The sequence below is a fragment of the Lotus japonicus genome, chromosome 2, assembly GCF_012489685.1.
Source record: "Lotus japonicus ecotype B-129 chromosome 2, LjGifu_v1.2".
Lineage (NCBI taxonomy): Eukaryota > Viridiplantae > Streptophyta > Magnoliopsida > Fabales > Fabaceae > Lotus > Lotus japonicus.
In genome coordinates, this window is record NC_080042.1 from 89,256,180 (window position 1) to 89,275,449 (window position 19,270).

General features: G+C 36.6%; 1 protein-coding gene across 2 annotated transcripts; it reads right to left on the reverse strand.

Annotated features, from left to right (window-relative positions):
- Positions 1-345: 345 nt before the first annotated feature.
- LOC130740771 (protein DA1-related 1-like) lies at positions 346-6,969 on the reverse strand. 2 transcript variants are annotated; one of them, XM_057593461.1, is made up of 13 exons: positions 6,667-6,969; positions 6,345-6,440; positions 5,980-6,136; positions 5,784-5,874; positions 4,914-5,208; positions 3,880-4,000; positions 3,064-3,147; positions 1,912-2,031; positions 1,571-1,783; positions 1,394-1,456; positions 1,171-1,289; positions 1,033-1,091; positions 346-933 (listed from the first exon to the last, which is right to left on the reverse strand). In XM_057593461.1, the coding sequence occupies exons 3-13, from the start codon at positions 6,088-6,090 to the stop codon at positions 605-607; spliced, it is 1,605 nt and encodes a 534-aa protein (XP_057449444.1). In that variant the 5' UTR covers positions 6,091-6,136; positions 6,345-6,440; positions 6,667-6,969; the 3' UTR covers positions 346-604. The 2 variants fall into 2 exon arrangements, with proteins under 2 accessions (XP_057449444.1, XP_057449443.1); XM_057593460.1 differs by lacking the exon at positions 6,345-6,440.
- Between the last annotated feature and the right edge of the window lie 12,301 nt (positions 6,970-19,270).

A 19,270-nucleotide genomic window follows, 5' to 3' on the forward strand; every position in this document is an offset into this window, starting at 1 on the left:
AACAATTTAAAACATTTAAATAAATAATACTATAGTATAGAATTATTTATTTTAAAATTGACACCAATAGAACTATACAAATTTTGATAATTACACATCAAAGGCAATTTAAAACAATATAACTACATTATCCTATAAAAATCTATTCTCCTAAATGTATCCAAACCAAAATCTCATCGATTTCAAATTACTTTCAACCACAATCAATTTTATAAAATGAGTTCTATCTAAAATCACTTTTAACAATGTTCATCTAAACATCAGCATGTGAAAACATAAACCATAAAAGTTGGGAGAAGAAAATCCAAATGAGCAAAGGAGTATCAGGAAAGTGAAGCACAAGAGTGTACAAAATCAGTTCAATACTTTCATTTAATCAGCTTTTTTTCTCAACTTCTGAGAAGTGTTTAATGGTTACATTTATACCATCAGGAGTTCACATTTTACATAAGATTACTGCAACTGCACGCCAAGAGGTGCATTTTTATTCCTTATTTTGTCTGTGTTCTAAGACTTTGGAATCCTTAAACTGTATAATTTATATGACCAAGCTGAGATGGTGGTCAGTGTATAGGTGAAAAAAACTGTGCCATCTTTCAAATTTTTAGACTGGAAAACTTCCTGTCATCAGGATATGGTCAAGGGTCCTTTTGAGCCCATACTTGAGCACTGCCTGGTTACCCAATCTGAATCCATCTCCATAAGCTGACGAGGTATCCGACTCAATCTGGTGTTTAAAAAACTCACCAAATTTCTTTTCAAAATCAGATCGTTTACCCTTCTTTGACGATGCAGTAGAGGAGGATGGTGGTGCTGAGGATGAAGATGATGCGCCGCCATTCGCAGATCCTGAATAGAGCTCTGACTCTAACCACATATGAGCTAAGACTTGGCAGATTCCTTCTTCAACTTCTGGACTCAGGTTGGGATAACCTGTCAAAAGTCAAAACCATAACATTGTTTAGCTGTGGCACCATGAAACAAAAATATGAATTTTCTGCACGATGCTGATCACAGAATAGCTGAATATACCTTTAAGCCTGAGCCATGCATGCATCATCTCATGAGCTAGGATTGATCCTGTCAGTAATCTGTGCACACAAAATTGTTGAATTAGTGAATGTGATATGAAAGCACCGCAGGTTATGGAATTTGATCGTATACAGATACCTAGGAAGGCCGTACAAAACAAGAATAGCTGTCACTTCACAGTGACGCGTCAATCTATGTGGCTCAGTTATCATGTCTACAGTTTGGTACCCTGCTCCGATACTTGGTCTCCTTAAAATCTGGCATTACATGAAATATATAAAACAATCACTGAATACACAAAAAAATGATATCAGAGTCAAAAGCATGAGACAACTCGAAATTGTGAGTAAGGAATCCATACGGTGGTGACAGTTTGCTCTTCCGACAAGCAGAGTCCTCTAGTTTCAGGTAAGTGGTGATGACCCTATATTCAATAGTGAAAAGGAAAAGAACAATTCAAAGTCAGGGCAATAGAAAGACAGGAAGAAAGATGAAAAATAACAAAATCCTATGAATGAAAGTTCAATAGATCACTTACATTCTTTTCTCCCTCCATTGCCTCATTCAGTGCTTGCCTCTCAACCAAAAGCATAGGAACCTGCTGCTTCACTTTCATATTTAAACCTTCATAAAACTCTTGTATTTCAAGGTAGAGAGGTTGGCATTCATGAGTATCCATAATTACTGAGTCTAGACACTCTAGACATAGCTTTCGACCATCATTGAGCAAAAGATATTTTGTATCCCTTGGCTGCACTGATTAGAAAGTTTCATATCAGATCAGAGGAAATGACAGAAACAGAAGAGGGGATGAGATCCATCAGTAGCTCCTAATTGGGAATAACAGGATGAAATGTTTTGGAAGCTGATATAACTGACCTCCATTCTTTCACAGCTACAGCAACGAGGAGTTCCGTCATGCTCATGTGACGGGCAATATTTTTGTAGCCAGAAAGGATGAGCTCTATACTCAATGAGGCCAGCTGAATTAGTTGGGATCTGCAATGAAAGAATCAATAATTCAGGTCACTGTACATTGTACAATATATATATTACTTGCAATTTTTTCAGAAGGCAGACTTCGTTTTCTTTCTTTTTTCTTAAGAGGAGGAGTAAGCATCACAATTGCACTCCTACGCTCAAGGTATTTCATTTACAGCTTTGTGATATCTTTTTGGTTGCAATCATACTCCTAGGGGTTGAAGGCTTTAATTAGAAGGAATTATCCATTAATAAAACATCGCTAGGAAAACTTATTCAATCGACATATCAAATGTTTACAAGTAAATAAGTTATAGGCCAACTTATTAACTTAGGCATTTAGAATGAAGAAGGTTTGACCGACAATTGAAAATTAAGGTTTCTTCAATTCCCTTGACATCTGAAGTCTCATTTTAAAGTATGACTGTAAATAACTATGATTGCGATTTGAGGTTAACCAAACTATTAAATGAAACTCATGTCAAGTTTCTGTCAACAGGGCTATTTTTGTCCGATTTCTTAACAGCATATTTTGGTAGAAACTTAAACACACATAACTAGAAAATTCTATATCTTCAGTAGGTTTGAACTTTGAACAACAAAAACACAATGGTTTGAAATTTGGGAAGTTAATCCACGATTTCTTGCCAAGTACTGAGCCACTGAAGTTTCAGAAGTAAACCATTACATCTGACTCGTCCAATTATTAAAATTTAACAAGAAATTCTACTTATATGGTCAGCCCCGAAACATAAAATCAAACTTATATAGGCTCCATGAAGTTCTCACATGATATTACTTCAGTTAGGTAACTAGCCAATGATTTTTCACAAAGACTAAAGCTACTAAGTTCAGCAGAACTTCCTCAAGTATTGTTCAGAATTCTGATTTTCTGAGAAGTGAGAACAGCTCATTATCATCATTAATCTACCATGTTTATCTACATTGTAGTACAATTTCTAAAGCACACCCAAATTGAGAGAAACCATTGATCGTAGAACAGGATTGACTAATTAACTGAATGTGAAAAACAACAGCTAAGATACTTACAAAGTTCTTGCAAACATCACATCTTGGGTGATGCTTCTCCCTATAGCAGGATTTATGGTAAGGATGATCTTTAGACATGGAATACTGTAAAGGAATAAATGAACATTAAAAAATTATTCATAACCAGATTGAGATAGACTAAAAAAAGAGGGAAACAGTTTGAAGATCTTCATTTATGAATTTAATTATGATACATAACTTCTGAAGCGAGTACTCTAAGACTACCACTCTAGTGATTATATTTACTATGTCAATCAACAGGTCTTGACATATCTGTTTTTTCACTGAGTTGTCCTTCCTTAATCAATTTAATCACTTTCCATTCTAGTTGTTTATGAGACTTCTTTAATCAGTTACTGCAAAAATTAACATTTAAAAATAAAGTATCAATGAATTAATAGTTTTCTGAGAGCGAGAACACGGTTTACATTTATTTCTTTGCCTCCTCCAATACCCATCCTTCACCATTTCAGACATTTTTGCTCCCTTCACCTTAAGGGTCTTTAGCATTCTAGCCGAAACCTATCACGCACTGGACATTGATCCCTAACACTCCTTAGTCCTTATTTTTCTGGTCTGAAATTAGTGTGTAAAAGTACTATTGTATGTGTCATTTTTTTTACATTAACAGTAAAAGCTATATTATTATTAAGTTTTATAACTTCTTTTCGACTCACTCCACCTGCACAAAGTGTGGGTAACTATCAAGTTTCAGATCAAATTTTCAACTTATCTTTCACCAAAAAAAGGTGTCAACTTATTTTAATCAAAAATTCAGTTTTGTGGAGCAAGCAGCAAAGAAAACAATATTCTAACCTCATAATCAGTGATTGGCAGATGGCAAGCATGGCAGCAAAAGCATTGGGGATGCCAGACAGCTCCCATGCAGCTTAAAAATCTTCCTTGGCCAATCCCAGTTTTGCATCCAGCACAGACTCTTCAGGTAAAATTTCCAGAAACAAGTTTAATCTTTGTTATTAATTAATAAGAAAGATTCATGAAATTTTGAAAAAATAATTTTTAAAGATGTCCAGTATATTCTTAGTTAACACCAGTTACCAATTTACCATAGATAAGACTAAATAAACCAATTATTATTTTGTTCTCATGACTAATCGTTTCAACTTTTTTATATAACTCAAAGGTACTATATAAATATTAAGGAACAGACACCAAAGTTTCATACATAAAATCCTAATACAGTATTTATCCCAATTTAATGATAAAGACTAGAAGTAGAATCTCCCAAAAATAGGATTAATTACACAAATCAATCGGTTGGATAGCCTAGCACTCCAAAAAAATTTGTTGATTCATCTGCTAAGGTATATGAATATGATCTCAACTAACAACATAAGTCGAACTTTGGAAGAATTTATCTATCCACACTCTTCAAGTGTTGATTTTGATATCTATTCAGATTTCATTAAAATAAACAACTACCACATACATCCCCCTTTAACAATGGCTATATTATTTTCATGCTTCATTTCATTGATTATTTCATTTATTTGTTGTGAAGACAAGCAGTATAATTTTCCTTTTACAGTTACAAATTTTAGGTTATAAAATGATAAAAAATGACATCAATGAGAGAAAAGAGAAAAACCACAAAAAGGGGCAAGGAAAACAAGGGGCAAAATACATATGTACATCTCTAAGATTATCTGAGCAAAACTCAGCAATACGTCGAAGTGACAGTTTAAAAAAAAGTTAACTTTGGAGTTTTTTCGGTACAAGCATTGTGTTCTTGTTCCTTTTATTTGGTGCAAATAGTGACCTTCAGTAATTACTATAAACATTCGATGGATTTGCAATACAGATAAAGATGTGATCATGCCTACTACTACCTGTATCCAGGTGGAAAGAGGTTGGGGAATGGAAATATTGAATCACCGCCATATCGAGGAGGAGAATCAATTCTCAAACTTTCCTGAATTGCCCTGGCAAGTTGCTCATCTTCCTCAAGTTGATCTTTAGCAAGATGTTCTTCATCCTGAATTTTAGCAAGAAGTTCATCTTCGTCTACTTGAACTTTATCAAGATGTTCATCTTCCTCTGATTTAACTTTACTGAGATTTTCATCTTCCTCCTCATCAATTTTACAAAGTTGTTCATCTTCTTCAGATTGAGAGTCTTCTTCCACTGGGAAATTATGAGGCACAATACATGAGACCTTTATGTTATACTTGAGCATTTGAACAATTAATTGATTAACAGCAGCCTTGTCTAAACACATAATACAAAATGGAACTATGGAATCTCTTCAATGGACTCTAACCATAAGAAATATATGTTAAGCACTTTGAGTTGGAACCTTAGTGAAACACAAGAATCAAAACATCCCCATAAATCTAAAATACATATGAAAATTGCATGTTGAAGAAATAAAGAAGCTAATTGTAGTAATTTAAAATTTCATTTCTTAGTGTACCACAATTATTAGTTATTAGGATGCACAAGAACGACTCAACTGATGGTATCGCAGTCTTTTATCAATAAAACACAGTCATATACAACAAGAATGAAGAAGACACTAAGATAGGCATAAAAAGACAGGAGCGATGCAAAAGTGCGTGATAAATCAATAAGAATTTTGGTTAGATGCAGAATACGTAGTTCTAGTACCTCATATGCTAAATCACTAATGGAATTGAATTTGAGCAAAATTGTCCAGTAAATGAATTCTAACTACCCAGGTACAAAAGCATGAATCTTACCAACAGGTCTTTTCCCTTTATGATCCTCCTCGGACAGAGAGAGTGCAATCGCACATTCAATTTCTTCTTTCTCAATATCTGTCAAATCATCCTGCATTCAAGATTGAAAAAAAAAAAAAAAAACTAGCTTAATGACATGATAAGTTGTAACTCATGGCATTGGAATTTCTTACTAGAAAAAGAAAGCTTCGATTACCACAGGACTCGGATGATTATCCCAGATTCTATCTTCTCCATATTTGGCATTGTATTGTCCTTGGGAAATTTTATGGTTGGAGCCCTTAAGCAACTTGGTAAACCAACCCATAGCATGCAATATTATTCTATTCCTCTTCAAAATAGCAAACCTTTTCCTAACAAAAATATGCCCCACAACCACAAGTAAGTAGCAACATTTATTCCAAAATTTACATAGAAGGAAAATCTTTAGACCATAAGCTCATTGAAAAACTATATAGACTATGCCTTGATAACAGATTTAAAAATTGAAATGCAGCATGGTGGTCTCTGTAGAAGTTAAGTTTTCTATCAATGACAATATAATACACGAATAAATATTACAAGGAAAAAGAATGCTATGATGCTGAGGAAATGGCAATGACAGAAAAGGCAGCACCAAGAGTAAAGACCATCTATGTGATCATCATGCCTTCAATACTGTAAAGGGAAAGGGAAAGGGAAAGTTAAATAAAAAAATTAACAAACAAGAAATTAGTGAGACTGACACAGAAAGATTCTCCACAACTGATACACTTTTCAGAATACTATTTGCAATATATCTAATTCAAAAGGATAATCCTTTTTCTGAAGAAAATATAATAATTAAAGAAAGAAAGATGACAACAAGATTTCAATATAATGGGCTGCGTAAAAAGGAAGTAACCTTATTGATAACTTCAGTTGTGAGAGGCGAAAGTGGATGGAAGAGAGAAAAAAGGAACAAGGTTGAATTGCGAACTCAGAAGGAAGGAAGAGATTAAGAATCTGCAGAGAGAATGGAATCTGAAGAATCGAAATTCAAGAATCCCATGAATCAATGAATACACAGTTATTGGTTTTTTTTTTTTTTTTTGAGAGGAAAATAAAGAAAGAATGAATGAAAAGAAAGTGGAAAAGAAACACGAATAAGAGGGATAAAATAACAACAACAGTATGGGAGTGAGACTCAGTGACGACCGCTGAATTTCAACGCATTACCAACATGGATTATCACCTTACTTATATTAAACCTCGGTCAAGACAGGCCAAATTAGTAAAATATATAATTTGCTAAAAAAAACTAATTTAGATAAAAATATCAGACTAATGTCACTTCAAAAGTTTTATAATTATCTCACCGAAATGATAGCTCAAGTGGTAAGAGTTAGGAAACGTATGAGTTGGGTGAGTGAGGTCCAATGATCAATCCCTGGAGGGTGCAATTTATCTTTCGAACGTACAAAAAAAAAAGTTGTATAATTCTAACAAGTCGACCTATTTAAATAAATATAAATTTATTTTATTATTTTAATGTTTTTACATTAATTTTTTATTATAATGTCTTAAATCCATGTTTTGTTGATTTGTTTATATAAAATAACAATTTAATTACATAAACTTCTTTAGAAATTGACTAATGAGTTATTAACTTTGACTTAGACGATATAATAATATTAATATAGTTTATTCGTTAGCCTATAAGTTTGTTAACATGTTTACAAATACATTTGATATTAATGTGAATGTCTTATAATGAAATATGTTTTAAAATAAGTCATCAAACCATGCCAAAATTTCAGGCTCAAGTCTTGCATTTTTTAAGTAGATAGTTCATATTTAAGTAAATTAATCTAGTCTAGCTTGATGTTCTATTCTTCTTTGCCATGTTTTGTGGCCAAGTGTAGTCTTGATATACTAGGATTAATTTGTACTGTTGTAGTTGGGTTTTGTTTCCCTTTTCTTTTGTTCCTTTCTTTTGTACATATTTTTGGTTTTGAAGTACACCCAGTACTTCCTTAATATATTTGGCTTATAAAAAAAAATTAATCTAGTCTAGCTAATTTCCACTCATAATCTCAAGGGATGAACTTTGAGATTGAAACTTTTTTTATCAACCAATTTTTTTATTTACTTGTTTGGGGAATGGTTTTTTTATCCTTTGCAAGGATCGATCTCTACAAATGTATGTGCTTTTGTTCTTACCCCTCGAACTCTAAAACTTATATTTTTGGATATGATCCCTAGATATATAATTTATTTATGCTTTATTTAATTTTCATTCTCATATAAAAATGGGAATCTTATATTCTCAAACATTAAAAATTATCTTAAAATAAATTTTCAATAACGCTTTAAATATACAAATTCCTCTTTAACAACCTTCCTCTTCCTCTTGTAACAAAAAAAATCCTCTTCAAAATGTTTAAATTTTTGGTACATCGGAAAGTTGGATTGCACCCGCCAGGGATTGATCCCTTAACTTTTCTCTCCCCAACTCATATGTCACCCAACTCTTACCACTTTAGCTATTATTCGGGACTAAAAATTTCTAAATTTATTCAACTACATCTTTTTTGTTCAAACAACTACATATTTTCTATTTAGATGAAATTGATTTTTTTTTGTCAATTTTTATTTCTCAAGCATAAAAATAAGTTATGAACAAGCCTTTATTTTTTGTCAAAGAAGCAATCTTCATTAGGGCTTAAAGCCAAACAAAAGGGCAGAAGCCTAAATACAATGGTCACTCAATGCTCTGACTAGTAATATGAACAAGCCTTTGAAACCCAGGCAACCCCTACAAGAAAACAGATTGGAAACATGAATGGGTTTGGCCCACATGGGATATGGACCATTGACCAAAAACAGTTATGGATCAAATTAATTATTGTCAACAATAGAAAAAAACCTGGACCCAAAATATATTTCTACTCGAAATAAGAGTTGAGAAACCTCCTTCTCAATTGGAAATAACACCCCCCATATTATAGGATACCAAGCGCCCCCACATTACAGGTTAGATTGTAGATCTTTAATCTTATGTATGATGTACTAGAGCTTTTCAACAACAAAAAAATGATGTACTAGTGGAGAGTTATGTTATCACCTATTTTGTCAGAAGTTTCTTATGGCTTTCTATGTTATACAATAAGATGTATGTGATTTTGTTGTTTGTATATATGAAAATGAGGAAATCACCAATTTGATTACTAAAAGTTCATGTCGCTCATGATTTAGGCATTGAAAGAAGAAAATGGTAAAAACAAATCCTGAAAGTGCAAAAGATAGGTTCATCCTTTGATTCTCATCCGTTAGTGTTTAACGAAAATTGTGATGTGACAAATTATGGAACACATGGGTCACACACCAAGAGACCCCCTACACGACAATTTATCACCCTCAATTGATCTTTGATCCTTCAATTTAGTCCTTACATAAGATATAAACTATGAGGGGCAAGAGATAGGAGTTCTGCAGTCATCCCATTCAAATTTCACTTCATTCCCATGTAACATTTCAAATTCAAATTTTCAAGTGAACACAATCGTGTTGGGTCAATATATAATTCATTTCCCTCACCCTTTATCATTTTCGCCAATGTGGAACTTTTTCAAGATATTCGATCGACTCCCTCTTCCATTATCTGGTGGTCCTACTCTCATTCAAGAGTTATGCTCTCAGCCATAGGAGTGAAGCAAGTTCGTAGCTAGGATTTAACTTGAGATCTTCACACATATCCGTCCATCCATAAACACCACCAAGTGTTTACTACTTCGATCAATATACACAGTACTATACTATAGCATAACAAAATAAATGAAAGAAATCTAATTTTAATTCTCATCCATGCTCTTGCACAAACAGACTGTAACCTCTCTTCTTACAACACGTGTCACAGTATAAACAGTGCTCAATACGACAATACCTTTGGACCACAGCTACCATGTGGTTGTGGGCGCCGCTGCCGCCGGCCATGCCACCTGGAACCTTTCATACAATCCAGTAGCAAGAGGACCACCATATAATATGCCCTTTAATTCATATTCATATAGTTGCACACTCATTTTGTTATCAGATATATGTGCTATTCTTTCAATTATTTCATGTCATTTTCCATGTGGGACCTATAAAAGGCATCCCAATCTAAGCAGTAAGCACTACCTCACCCATATTTTCTACTTTGATTCTTTAAATTTCTTATTTTAGTTGAATATTCGAAATTTCAAACGGTCAAGATAAAGAAAAGGTAACATTAAAGATGACAAAAAACTCTTTTACCCGGAGGGGAGGGAGATGGTGATATTTTTTTCTCTCATAGGGTGGAGCCAATAATCAATGAGAATGTTGGTCCTTTAGTAATAAAGAAAGTGACCCTCTTGAGAAGGACATAGCTGTTTGCTTCTTCCATTCCCAATAGCAACTATATGTCAGATTAAGATATATATAGGCATGGGGATCTATATGTATGCATGGTGGCTCAAATTCCCTAATTAAATATATGCTTAGGATCTTATAGAGTTCCCCTATTTTTATGCATGTAAGTGGAATTAAATATTATACTGTGAAAAGAAATGAACTTTGGCATCATTTTAATCTCCTCCTATATTCTGAGCTATATAAAGTTTATCTCATGAAAATATAGCTGGTGATTAATTTTGTAACTAATACCGGTTAACTTGGTCACAAGCTAGCTAAAGGACACGTATCTGATATAAAACCCAAATTCTTCATCTAACGACGGACCATGGAAGGTAGAAAAAGCAACTTTAAACTATTAATCATCCTCATATGATATTATATAATTAACCAAGCTTTTAATCAAACTGTTTTAATGTATTTTGTCCCTAATCTGTATATAATTAGCCTCATTAGTTGATTATATTTGTTTACCAAGTTGATTAGATTTGTTTAATTGATTAGGTACGATTATCTAATAGGAAATCTAACATGGATATAGTTCTAATTATATTTTTTACTTGAATTCGCTGACTTTTGTCTCCGGACTCCAAAATCCAAATATCATGACTTGTTTTTTTCTCAAAAATAAATAAAAGTCTTGAGTGACTTTTCTCGTGACATAATATCACCTAATTTAAATATATTATATTAACTTTTTGTCATTATTCTCAACCTTTTTCCACCAATTGGGAGAGGGAACCGTGTTTTTTAAGAAGAAAATAAGGTTTGGTGGTGTGTGAGAGAGCCACGGCGCTTTATTTTAAAGCAAAAAAATAGGTGAGGTTTTTGGTTGCTTAACATCATAAAGTATCTGGATATATCTCATTTGTGGGGTTGATTAAGCCTTTACATAAAAGTAGGTAAGGGTTTCCACTATTATTTAAACACAATAATTGTGTGCACCGTGAAAGATTTAATAAGCAAATAGTAAATGCTAGAGCAAATATAAAAAAAACAACATTTAAGATATAATGGTATTATGATTCTTTGATAATATGTGTTTTTTGTTATATTTTTGGACCACATCTTGTAAATGAGAAAAGTTCATTGATTAGCCTACTATCACTTAATGTGCTGATTGTGAAGCGAGAGATTAGTCTCACAACTATTTAGGGCGAGCATATATCTTAGTTGTGATAAAAACAACAAATGAGCTCACAAAGGGGAGGAAAACAGACATGACTTAGAAGTTAAAACCTAAGAATTTCACATCAGAAAATAAGACAAAGTTGGTCACAATCTTCTCTAAATGCTTAAATGCTTCTTGGTCTGGTAGAGACGAAGTAATTGGGCTGACTAAAACTTATGTATCAAATGGGCCGGGCAACCCATGGTCCAGCCGGACCAAAACCCAAGCTATAAATAAAAAAGGACCGCCCAAGCGGCAGGGGCCTATCATTTCACGCATTTTTTATTCACTTTGTTACTTTCGTTTGCTCTCTAAACTGGTTAGCCTTTAGTCTGTGGTTCCATACCGGAACATTGGCGCCCACCGTGGGGCCCTGGATACTTTCCTAGGCTTCAATTTTCATCGCAATGGTGACTCGATCCGGGGCGAACGGAGAGAGGAATCATGTTCAACAAAATGATGTTCCTCCCGATGTTCTTCAGCGGATCATGGACGATCTCAATGAACTTCGTCAACATAATCAACAGTTACAGAATCAACTTACTGACATCAATCAGACTCAGGGTTTACAAGAGGGCGATCGAAGAATGGCTGAGACGGTGGTGGACTTTCAACCTTTTACAGAGGAAATAGCGAACACTGCCGTCCCAGACAATTTAAAGACATTGAAACTTGACTCGTACTATGGCGATTCAGACCCAAAGGACCATTTAGTGTATTTTAACACGAAAATGGTCATTGTAGGCGCATCAGACGCGTTGAAGTGCAAAATGTTGCCATCAACTTTTAAGAAATCAGCGATGATTGGTTTACCACTCTACCGTCAAGGTCAATCGTCAATTTTACTGAATTATCTACAAAGTTCTTGTCTCAGTTTTCTACCAGTCGTGCACAAAATGTAACTCCGGCGACATTATTTAATGTTCGTCAAGGACCAAATGAGACTTTGCAGTCTTACATGGGGCGTTTCAATCAATTATCTGTTCATTTGGAGGATAAAATGCCAGAAATTTGCATTGCAGCTTTTGAATTGGGCTTGAAGCCGGGTGGTTTGAACAGTAATTTGAGTAGAAAACCTGTGGAGACAATGGGGCATTTGCGCGAAAGGGTACAAGGATACATCAGGGAGGAGCAGAGTGATCGGATCAAGAACAACCGCCCGAATGCGGCGGTTCCAGGGCAGAAACAGCAGTTTGAGACGAAGAAGGGAGCGGTTACAGATCAATATTCGAAGGGATGGACCGAACGTGGCAACGCAGGGTATAATAATCGTAACCGTTATGACGGCCGATTTGATAACCGTTCTAATTTCAAAAATCGTGCTCAACCGTATGGAGTGCGTGGGCCAGGACATTCGATGACGTGGACTCGGAACCAAAACGACCGTGCAGTACCTTTGGCGGTTAATTTGACTGAAGCTTTGCACACGTGTTTGGAGGCGAATGTTATTCGTTTTCCACGGCAGCCAAAGCCGTCAACGGGTTACGTGGACAAGAAGAAGTGGTGCGAGTATCATAGGATTTCAGGGCATAATACTGATGATTGTTTTACTTTGAAGAAGGAGATTGACAAATTGATAAAGGCTGGGTATATGAAGCAGCTTGAAGGGCGAAGCAATTCTGATGAAGCAGGAACTTCAATAAGACGAACTGAAGATGGAAAAGAGATTGAGGGCGATGGTCAAGATAGACAGTCAGATGGAAAAGCAAAGGGGCGAATTCATTCTATTTTTGGTGGATTTCGTGGCGGAGGAATGACTAATTCAGCTCGTAAAAGGTACGTTCACTCCATTAATGCTGTTTACTCTAACGATTGGGGAAGTTGGGCAACCAATCAACCCGATATAACGTTTACTGTGCGAGATTTTGAGGGAATACAGCCTCACGAAGACGATCCAATTGTTGTAATGCTGAGGATTGCTGATTATGAAATTGAGAGGGTACTTCTGGATCAAGGAAGCTCGGAGGATTTGATTTATGGTGACGCTTTTGAAAAGTTGGGGCTAAATGAATCTGATTTGTTGCCTTATGATGGTTCTTTAGTGGGTTTTTCTGGAGAAAAAGTATTTGTTCGAGGATATGTGGAATTGAAAACTGTCTTTGGAGAAGGGAAGAATGCGGAGGCATTTGCTATTAAGTTTTTAGTAGTAAAATGTACTTCACCGTACAATGTACTTATTGGGAGGCCATCACTAAACAGATTGGGGGCGATCATTTCTGCAAGACATTTAACGGCGAAGTATCCATTGAGCAAAGGAGGAGTTGGAATTTTAAAGGCTGATCAAATGGTTGCTCGAAAGTGTTATTCAGAAAGTTTTAAGCAGTATGGGCACATGGGTAAGAAAGCAGTGAAAGAGGGGCATCGAGTCTATGAGGTGGATTTAGAACAGTCAGAAATTATTTTGGATCCTCGAGAAGGATTCAGTGAGTACAAGATGAAATCAAAAGAGGAAACTAAGGCGATCCAAATTGGTGAGCGAAACTTGAAAGTTGGTGTCAATTTAACTACAAATCAGGAAAACAGGTTGGTAAAATTATTATCTGAGAATATGGATTTGTTTGCATGGAGTGCAAGAGATTTACCAGGAATCGATCCAGAATTTATATGTCACAAATTGGCTTTAAATCCCGGGGTGAAACCTATTGTTCAGTTTAAAAGAAAGATGGGCGAAGAAAAGGCAGAGGCTGTAAAGGTGGAAACAAATAAGTTACTGGAGGCTGGATTCATTAGGGAAGTAAAGTATCCAACTTGGTTGGCGAATGTTGTTATGGTGAAGAAGGCTAATGGCAAGTGGCGAATGTGCACAGATTATACAGATTTGAACAAGCACTGTCCTAAGGATTCTTATCCTTTACCGAATATTGATAAGCTTGTGGATAGGGCATCTGGATTCGGAATGCTTAGCCTCATGGATGCATACTCAGGATATCATCAAATAAGAATGTATCAGCCTGACGAGGAGAAAACAGCTTTCATGACAAATCAGGCGAACTATTGCTATCAGACTATGCCGTTTGGGCTGAAGAATGCGGGAGCAACATACCAAAGGTTGATGGATAAGGTGTTTGACAAGCAGGTGGGGCGTAACATGGAGATTTATGTAGACGACATGGTGGTCAAGTCAGAGGAAATGATGGCGCATTGTTCTGATCTCGAAGAAGCTTTTGGCGAACTAAGAAAGCATAAAATGAGACTTAATCCGGAAAAGTGTTCGTTTGGAATTCAAAGCGGAAAGTTTTTGGGTTTCATGATCACGAGGAGAGGAATTGAGGCGAACCCTGATAAGTGTAAGGCGATACTCGATATGCAGAGTCCAACCTCAGTTAAAGATGTGCAGAAGTTAACAGGAAGAATAGCAGCTTTATCCAGGTTTCTTCCGTGTTCTGGGGAAAAATCAGCACCATTTTTTCAATGCTTAAGGAAGAACAAAACTTTTCAGTGGACTGAAGAATGTGAGAGGGCGTTCCAAAGTTTGAAGGATCATTTGTCCAAGCCACCAATTTTAGCCAAACCAGTTCCAGGTATTTCATTATCACTGTTTATTTCCATCTCTGATAATGCAGTTAGTTCAGTTTTGTTGCAAGAAAATAAGGATGATATGAGGATCATATATTTTGTGAGTCATGCTCTTCAAGGAGCTGAAATTAGATACCAAAAAATTGAAAAGGCTGCATTAGCTCTAATCATATCCGCCAGGAAATTAAGACCTTATTTCCAAGGCTTTCCAATTGTGGTAAAAACAAATTTGCCACTTCGCCAAGTTTTGCAAAAGCCTGATCTGGCTGGACGAATGGTTTCTTGGGCTGTTGAATTGTCAGAATTTGAAATCACTTTTGACAGGAAAGGTCTAGTTAAAGCACAGGTATTGGTGGATTTTGTTAATGAAATGTCTTCCAGTGAGAAAAATATGGAAGTTGGCGAATGGAGTTTGTCTGTAGATGGCTCGTCTAATGTCAAGGGAAGTGGAGCTGGAATAATCTTAGAAGGGCCAGGTGGCGTGACAATTGAGCAGTCACTCAAGTTTGACTTTAAAGCAAGCAATAATCAGGCAGAGTATGAAGCTATAATTGCAGGTTTGAAGTTGGCGATCGAGATGGGGGTCAAGAGCATAATGATTAAGACAGATTCTCAGATAGTTTCCAGGCAAATCCAGGGTGAATATCAGGCGAGGGACGCACAGCTGGCTAAGTATTTATTGAAAGCTCAGGGATTGATAAAGCAGATTGGCACGGTGCAGGTCAATTATGTTCCGCGGGAGGAGAATACAAGGGCGGATATTTTATCAAAGTTAGCAAGCACCAAGAAGCCGGGAAACAATAAGTCAGTTATCCAGGAAGTCTTAAGTAGCCCAAGTATTGAAGAAGATGAGACAATGATGATGTTAACTTTAGCGGATTCAGATTGGATAAGGCGTATCAAGAAGTGTTTGGAGGCAGAAGGTTCTGATGTGCTGACATTTTCTAAGGATCAAATTCGCGAGGCAAGTCATTACACATTGTTAGGCGGTCAATTGTACAGAAGAGGGATTGGAATACCTTTATTGAGATGTGTTCCCAAGGATGAGGCGGAAAGAATCATGTTTGAGGTTCACGAAGGTGTGTGCGCAAGTCATGTTGGGGGAAGATCTTTGGCGGCGAAAGTGCTCAGAGCAGGGTTCTATTGGCCAACTTTACGAGGGGATTGTATGGAGTATGTGAAGAAGTGTGGTAAGTGTCAAATTTATGCAGATTTACATAAGGCGCCGCCTAAGACTCTTAGCTCAATGAGTTCATCATGGCCATTTGCAATGTGGGGAGTAGATATTCTGGGACCGTTTACTCCAGCAGGTTCTCAGATCAGATTTACTTTGGTTGCGATAGACTATTTTACTAAGTGGATTGAGGCGGAATCAATGGCGAAAATAACAGCAGAAAAAGTCAAAAAGTTTTATTGGAGAAAATTGGTTTGCAGATTTGGTGTTCCAGCAACTATCGTCTCAGACAATGGAACGCAGTTTACAAGCAGGACTGTGAAGGATTTTTGTGCAGGAATGGGAATTGAGATGCGTTTCGCCTCAGTTGAACACCCTCAGACAAATGGACAGGTGGAGTCAGCGAATAAAGTCATTCTCAATGGAATTAGAAAGCGTCTAGGCGAAGCTAAAGGATTATGGGCTGAAGAGTTGATCACGGTCATTTGGGCGTACAATACTACTCCTCAATCAACTACTGGCGAATCACCTTTTAAGTTGACTTACGGGGTAGATGCTATGATACCAGCAGAATTGCAGGATGTAACTTTCAGGGTGGCGACTTATAGTGAAGAGCAGAATGACATGAATAGATTGGTTGATCTCAATTTGGCAGAGGAAACGCAAGCAGAAGTTCGTTTGAGGCAGGCAATGGTAAAACAGAGGTCGGAAAGGCGATACAATTCTAGAGTGGTTCCGAGGAAAATGAAAGTTGGTGATTTGGTTCTGCGCAGGAAGGCAAAGGGACCTGATGATTCGAAGTTATCACCTAATTGGGAAGGGCCTTACAGGATTCTGCGTGAGCTTGGTCAAGGGGCGTATCATTTGGAGGAGTTATCGGGGCGAAGGGTCCCAAGGGCTTGGAATGCACAGCATCTCCGTTATTATTACAGTTGAAGTGCAAAGTGGTTCGTTCGGTTTGTTTGGTTTTGTACAGTTTGTTTCAGTGTATGTTTGTCCAAGACTATGTTTCGTTGCTTCAGTTTGTGTGTGTTGAAGTCTACGTTTGTTAGTTGTATTGTTTAAGACTATGTTTGTTGTGTAAGACTAAATTCGATGCACTCTTTTCTCTACCCCAGGCGGGAGAGTTTTTAACGAGGCATCAATTATTAATGAATAACAGGTATGCACTCTTTTCTCTACCCCAGGCGGGAGAGTTTTTAACGAGGCATAACCTTTTAAAAATGATCAAGGGCGTGTCATTTTACTAATTCCTTTTACCCATAGCGGAAACTTATCAACTAAGGTCTATCAATTGGGCGACGTCAGACAATTGAGAAAAAAGTAAGTCTCTTAAAACAAGAGCATTCGACCACGAATTCATAAGCACAGTCTTAAATTGGATTTAAGCTTGTCCAAACTAAGCACAAGTCTCCACGCGAGCATACTAATGAAATCAAATATTTTGACTTTGATTTCCATGAATAACTAGGTCAAAAATGAAAAATTTGACTAAGTTATGTACACAAAGGCCTTATGATTCCAAAGTAGTTGATTAAGTTTAAACTTTACAACATTTAAAGAGATTCAATCAAGGGTATTTTACTATGTACAGTAAAATGTGAGGGTAACGTACTTACCTAAATGATGAAGGCGTACCGATTTTGGTGAAGGTTAGTAAATGTCATTTATGTTAAATTATATTTTGAAGTTATATGATAATTTCAATAACTAAGTGATGTTATGCGCATATTTTCAAGTTATATGATAACTTAGATGATTTAGTAAAGTTATGCTTGGTTATAGAATTAGTTTCTGTGATAGTTGTTTGGGTGAGTTAGGGATAGTGTTATTATAGAAATTATGAAATTTTAGATTTTAGGCGAAACAAGTACAATGTGAAGTACTCATGTAGGTGCTGAAAGGAAATTCATTACGTTAAGGGAAAAGTTCAGTACATAAAAGTGAAGGAATAAAGGGACGAAAGTTAAAGAGACCGGAGGTCTTTTACATAGTTTGCTAAAAGGAAAAGGAGCAAGACTTGCAGCTAGTGGTTCTCTCCTTCTCCTTCTTTGGTGTTGACATTTCCCTCTTCATTCTTTTCTTCTTGTTCTGCTCCTTCTTCTTCTTCTTCATTTCCTTCCTCATCCGCGTTATCCGGGCTGATTAGTTTACCGTTCACGATGCGAGCATAAGGGTTTGAACCCTCCAAGTTAATCGCCAGGTCAGGATTGAGGAAGGAGATTTGATTCAGTGCTTTGGCGAAGCCAGCTTCGAATTGATCCAAGACGGAACATTTTAGTTCAGTAATCTCCGTTGTCATCTTAGAATTCTCATTCAGAGTTTGGTTGTGCACTGTAGTCAGTTGCGCGAGATCAGCCCTTATTTTTTCATTCTCTCCGCTTAACGCTTGAGCGGAAGCTTTGTTCTCCTCAGCAGTCTTCTTTAAATTGGCAACTTCCAATGCCAAATCAGCGGCCTTTTTCTCATTGGCTTTGTTGGATTTGTCCAACAACTTCATTGTAGCCTTCATCTTTTCAATCTCTTTTTCCTTTTCTTCAATGAGTTTGGCGTTGGCAAGACCGTCAAATCCAGCAGATTCTAAGTCGATCATTTTGGAGATGGCAGCAATCTCCAAACCTTTAGTCATCATGGCTTGACAGGCTTCTTTCAGACCAATCTTTCTCATCTTTTCTCGGTCCGCCTCAAACACTAAGTTCGTTTCCACGAGAGAGTTGAAGTCAATCTTCGAGTCCCACAGTGAAGTCACTTCAGTTGAGGACAATTCTTCAAATTCCTTCAATAAATTCTTCCAGCAAGGGGGCGGACCGCTTGATGAACATCCTTTGTTCGCCTCAAGAGCACCGCTTTTGCCCATGAATTGTTCCAAAGAAGTTTGGTTGATGATTTTGCTTTTGGCAGAAGCCGGATCTTCGTTCTTCTTCTTCTTCTTAGTTGGGCGACCCGTTTCGGTGCCGGAATGGCTAGTGTCTTGATCAGCGATCGACTTGGAGGGATTCCTTTTTTCTCGTGCGGCTTGTTGTTCACGACGGAAACGAAGGATGTCTTCCTCTGATAGGCGAGCCATTTTGCCTGCAACAAATGAGGAACATTAAAATACCAACAAACATAAGGTGAGGCAGGAAAAGAAAATGTAGGTTAGGTTGCCTTACCAATGTAGACACCCACTTGATTTTTAGAAAGGGCGGTCATAAAGTCATTAAGGTTTAATCCTAGGTTTGACAGAAATCG

Excerpts from the sequence above, each read along its gene's own strand:
- LOC130740771 (XM_057593460.1), bottom strand. The coding sequence starts at position 6,090 with ATGGGTTGGTTTACCAAGTTGCTTAAGGGCTCCAACCATAAAATTTCC. Across the intron at positions 5,209-5,783 it reads TAAAGGGAAAAGACCTGTTG|TGGAAGAAGACTCTCAATCT; the intron begins GTAAGATTCATG and ends ATAATTTCCCAG. Across the intron at positions 1,092-1,170 it reads GTTTTGTACGGCCTTCCTAG|ATTACTGACAGGATCAATCC; the intron begins GTATCTGTATAC and ends TTGTGTGCACAG.